Raw genomic sequence first — 3,758 nt, forward strand, 5'->3', positions numbered from 1 at the left:
ATTAATATTAAGAAGGCCGCACAGTAAGTTGTTCAAACAATTACAAAATAGGCAAGTGAAACTGATTGTTTCCTACTGTTGCCTTGTTTGACCTACGTTCATCACACAGGACCTGCGCTGGTGCACACCATCACGGGTAAGTTGAAAGTGGCGCACCCAATGATCTGAAATTAACGAACTCTCCTTACATGGCTGATTATGTATGTTGCATACACAAGTGCTTTCTTTCATGCATTTGTTTACGTAGAATGTGATTGTTCTAAGGTACAATCAAAAGTAGCGGGGGAAAGCTGGTTTACACTTAACTTGTACAACGACTGTTGTATTTGGCGCGACAGCTTTCATCAGTCTAGCAATATCTTCTTCAAAACCCCTTTTGTTCCTCACTCTCTGCGAATTTTAAGCACAGAATATTGAGTGAAGATGTTGCATTATGGAAGCAGTTGGAATGTCTGTGTTGAAATGCCTAATTGTGTGTTTCAGTGGTGCTGGAGTCAATGTTGGTGGTGACATTGCTGGCGATGTAGGAACCTAATGGACAAGTGAAGTGCATCGTTTGCAAGTACATGGAAACACATTCCAACTTTTCCCCTAACACACTTTTTAGCTTTCTTCCACCAGTAAATTTCCATCCCTTGTTTGGTTTAGCATTTTCTTATGCTCAATCTCTGTGCTGCTGAATAAATGAGACTATATTTACCTGGCATTCATACTTTCTCGAATTATTTTCATTTTAACAATTCCACATTGTAAATTAACTCATCCTGTATAAGAAAAAATTAATTCTACTTGGGTATTGAGAAGATAAATGCACGAGCGACTTCTGCCATCTTCGGGTGTGGTGATTTTTCTCCAGTTTGAAAGAGATTGAATTGTGCACCTGTTAGTACAAAATCAAGGGTAACAAGAGCTTAAGGACTGGTATACAGCGAAATGGGAGGATGGACCGCTGGCCGGTGGTTGGTAGTAGAAATTGTGGTTTCAGAAATGGATCGACGAATGAATGCATGGGAATGTGAAGATGTTCCGGAGGTGTTTATATGGTTGATCTGGCTGGTATGCCTCACGAAATGTCGCTGAAGTCGTAGTGTGGTAAATTGGCCTCTGCTTTACATATTATTTAGAATGCGTTGCACTATGCATGGTCAGATATATGGGTGGATAGATGGGTAAAAGTAAGGGAATGTGGTACTATAACAAGTGACTGACACGCAAGGTGCAAAGCTGGTGGGCTCGTTGCCATGAGGTGTTTGCTTTACAATTAATAGGATGGGCCGTGACTTGCCAACCTGTGTGCTTTGCTGTGATGATGTATTTGTAGATTGTACAAAGCCTTAAGGGTGTTTACTACATCACAGGCTTAACCTTGGTGATTGTGGACTTCCAAATCACCAGATTCGCCCTTTGGAATTATACGCCAAATGCTATGAGCCCGACTGAATTTCAGACAGCTAAATCAACAAAGTTTGCGGTAGTGCTTTTGCGAACTTTTGTTCATTTGGTTAGAGTTTGGGCTCACTTGTGTGTGATGGATGCTATTCAGAACTCAAGAGCAAATTCTACTAGCCCCAGATATCAGCTCTTCTCACAAATCCGTCCATTGTGTCCATTGCGAGGATTTTTAAGGGTAGTTACCTTGATTTGAAAGTGTAGCTAAAGAAACTAAGGGCATTTAATTACTTGCCATCAACATTGTGTTATCACCCCACGTACATCCTGCATTCCATTAGTCCATTGACAATTACCATGTGTGCCAACTATCTCACCTACTTTTGCTCTATATTGCACTTATTTTTACTAGATTACCTAAGTACACTTCTATTTGTATTTTAGCACAGGTATTCCGAAGGACCACGAAAGTGGATGCATCGAAGTGTCCATCATTTTGCATATTTCTCTCGTCGACATTTGTTCAGAAATTGCGAGATTGTACGCAAAATAAAGGAGGAAATAACTAAAAAATGGGAATTAGCTTAAGTTTATATTCACCCAAAACGCGTGGTTAACAGTGTAAGGATTAAGCGATTACTGTTGGAGAAAATAAGGTGTCACTGACGTAATGGAGCAGAAGGACTCAGGAGGGTGGAATATCCCTTGCATCTGGCCTGTGTCTGTGGAAGAAGCTCTTAGCCAGTTGGCAATGCCCCTTCTCCAATTCTTGGGGTTTTAATTCCTGATTATTCAACTCTAAACAATTGATGAAGGAACTGTCTACTAACTCTTACTCCAGGATATAGGGTCCGCTAATTTGCCGTCGAGAAGTTAATCACTTGCACCGTTCCGCAAATGGGCTTTTTAGCACTAAAATAAACTGGCACAAAGTCGGTGGCCACAGATAATCATGTTAAAAGCATTTAACGAGTTTGTGTTTTCTGGAACATTTAAGCTTTTTTAGCTAATAAAGCGGGTAGGATTGCGATTTAGGAAGTGGGATGTGGCAGATTACCTGCGTCTGTTTGAGATCATTGGATGCCTTATTCGAATGTTGGTTTGGATGGCATGCTGACATATGCCATAGATGTGGTCATATTTGTGGTATTAGCAGAGCAAGAAAGTTCGTGTGGCTTTTGACTTTGGAAATCAAACAGTCATCCCAGGAAGTAATCATCAAAACCGTGTGGGTTGTAGTGTGCAACTCTTTGCCAACGGGACTCTGGTGTGCCTCCAATTCGGCTGTCATGCAATCGTTTGCTTTAAAGAGCAAAAGAGTGGTACAAGCTGCTAAACGGTGAGGTGGTGCGTGCCACTGGCGTGTGAGGGCGTGGAAGGTAAGGAGTCTGGGGTAAGTAATAGTGGATTGGTTCGCCTATCAAGCATTGGAAGGGATTGCAATGGTCATTTCTCGTCAGGATGCAGCCGAAAGTACACGAGCTGTTTTTATCAAGTGTGCCAACAATGGTAATGTGCAGAATGGCAGTCATAGTTTGTCATCTGTTGGTGGGTACGTAAGCATCAGGACGAAACGCATTTGTGTGACAAGTTTCACGACTTTTTTCCTCACTTATGTGGAGTACAAGCTGAAGTCGTTCATGTCACGCATTAGATAAGATTTATCACAAAATGTCAGCTTGAGTGATTCATTACCAGAATTCAGCTGTGAACCACTTTTAAGTGGTGAATTCTACTGTCATGTGTGTGTGTGGTGTGGTTGTGGAGCACACTGTCTAAAGCTATCTTACCTTCCTCCTAAGATGACTAATTCGGAAGCAACAGCAAAGCAACAACCGACGCTCATGACATCACTGAAAATTCCACTATTTGTACCTCAATATTTCCTTTTACATGTTGTAGGGAGACATCTTGGAAAGTGAAAAGTTTTGAAAACTTTCCATTGTATGCTACTTTGCGGTAGATTCAAACCTTAAATTGAATGTTCTTAACTGACTATCCTTGATACAGAGACCGCTTGCGAAGTAGAAACGCAGTCTGAGAAATTGCAACTATTATGATAATAACTTTTAAGGAAGGCTAGATGTCCAATTAGGCGAAAAATCAAAAGTCTGAAATGACTTTGCTCTAAACAACCTTTAGAAAGAATATTTTGGTTGGCAAAGCTACGCTGCAATACTGACTGACCACGAGTGCGGTTGAACCTGAAGGAGGTTTCCTCGCAGGCGTTGTAGGGATCCAGGCTACTAAAGTAGAGCCAAAAGAAGAGCGAGCATATGAGTCCGTGGTGGCCGTAGAGGTCCAGACAAACTCAATCGTACCAGTGCAGAGGTGGTGTGGAAGGTTCCACCTAAGTCGCCCAAATACAG

At 41.6% G+C, this 3,758-nt stretch overlaps 1 protein-coding gene across 1 annotated transcript in view; it reads left to right on the forward strand. All coding sequences in view use genetic code 11, as the record gives it.

The window, feature by feature from the left end:
* EGR_07993 (hypothetical protein) overlaps nt 1-527 on the forward strand; it is a gene marked incomplete at both ends in the record, with an annotated part of 2,683 nt that extends 2,156 nt beyond the window's left edge. The window contains 2 exons of the mRNA XM_024497242.1: nt 110-136; nt 484-527. Coding sequence (XP_024348372.1) covers nt 110-136; nt 484-527 — 71 coding nt within the window. The remainder of the gene's footprint in view (nt 1-109; nt 137-483) is intronic.
* Nucleotides 528-3,758: the final 3,231 nt, after the last annotated feature.

Source organism: Echinococcus granulosus (assembly GCF_000524195.1).
Source record: "Echinococcus granulosus chromosome Unknown EG_S00092, whole genome shotgun sequence".
Taxonomy (NCBI): Eukaryota; Metazoa; Platyhelminthes; class Cestoda; order Cyclophyllidea; family Taeniidae; genus Echinococcus; species Echinococcus granulosus.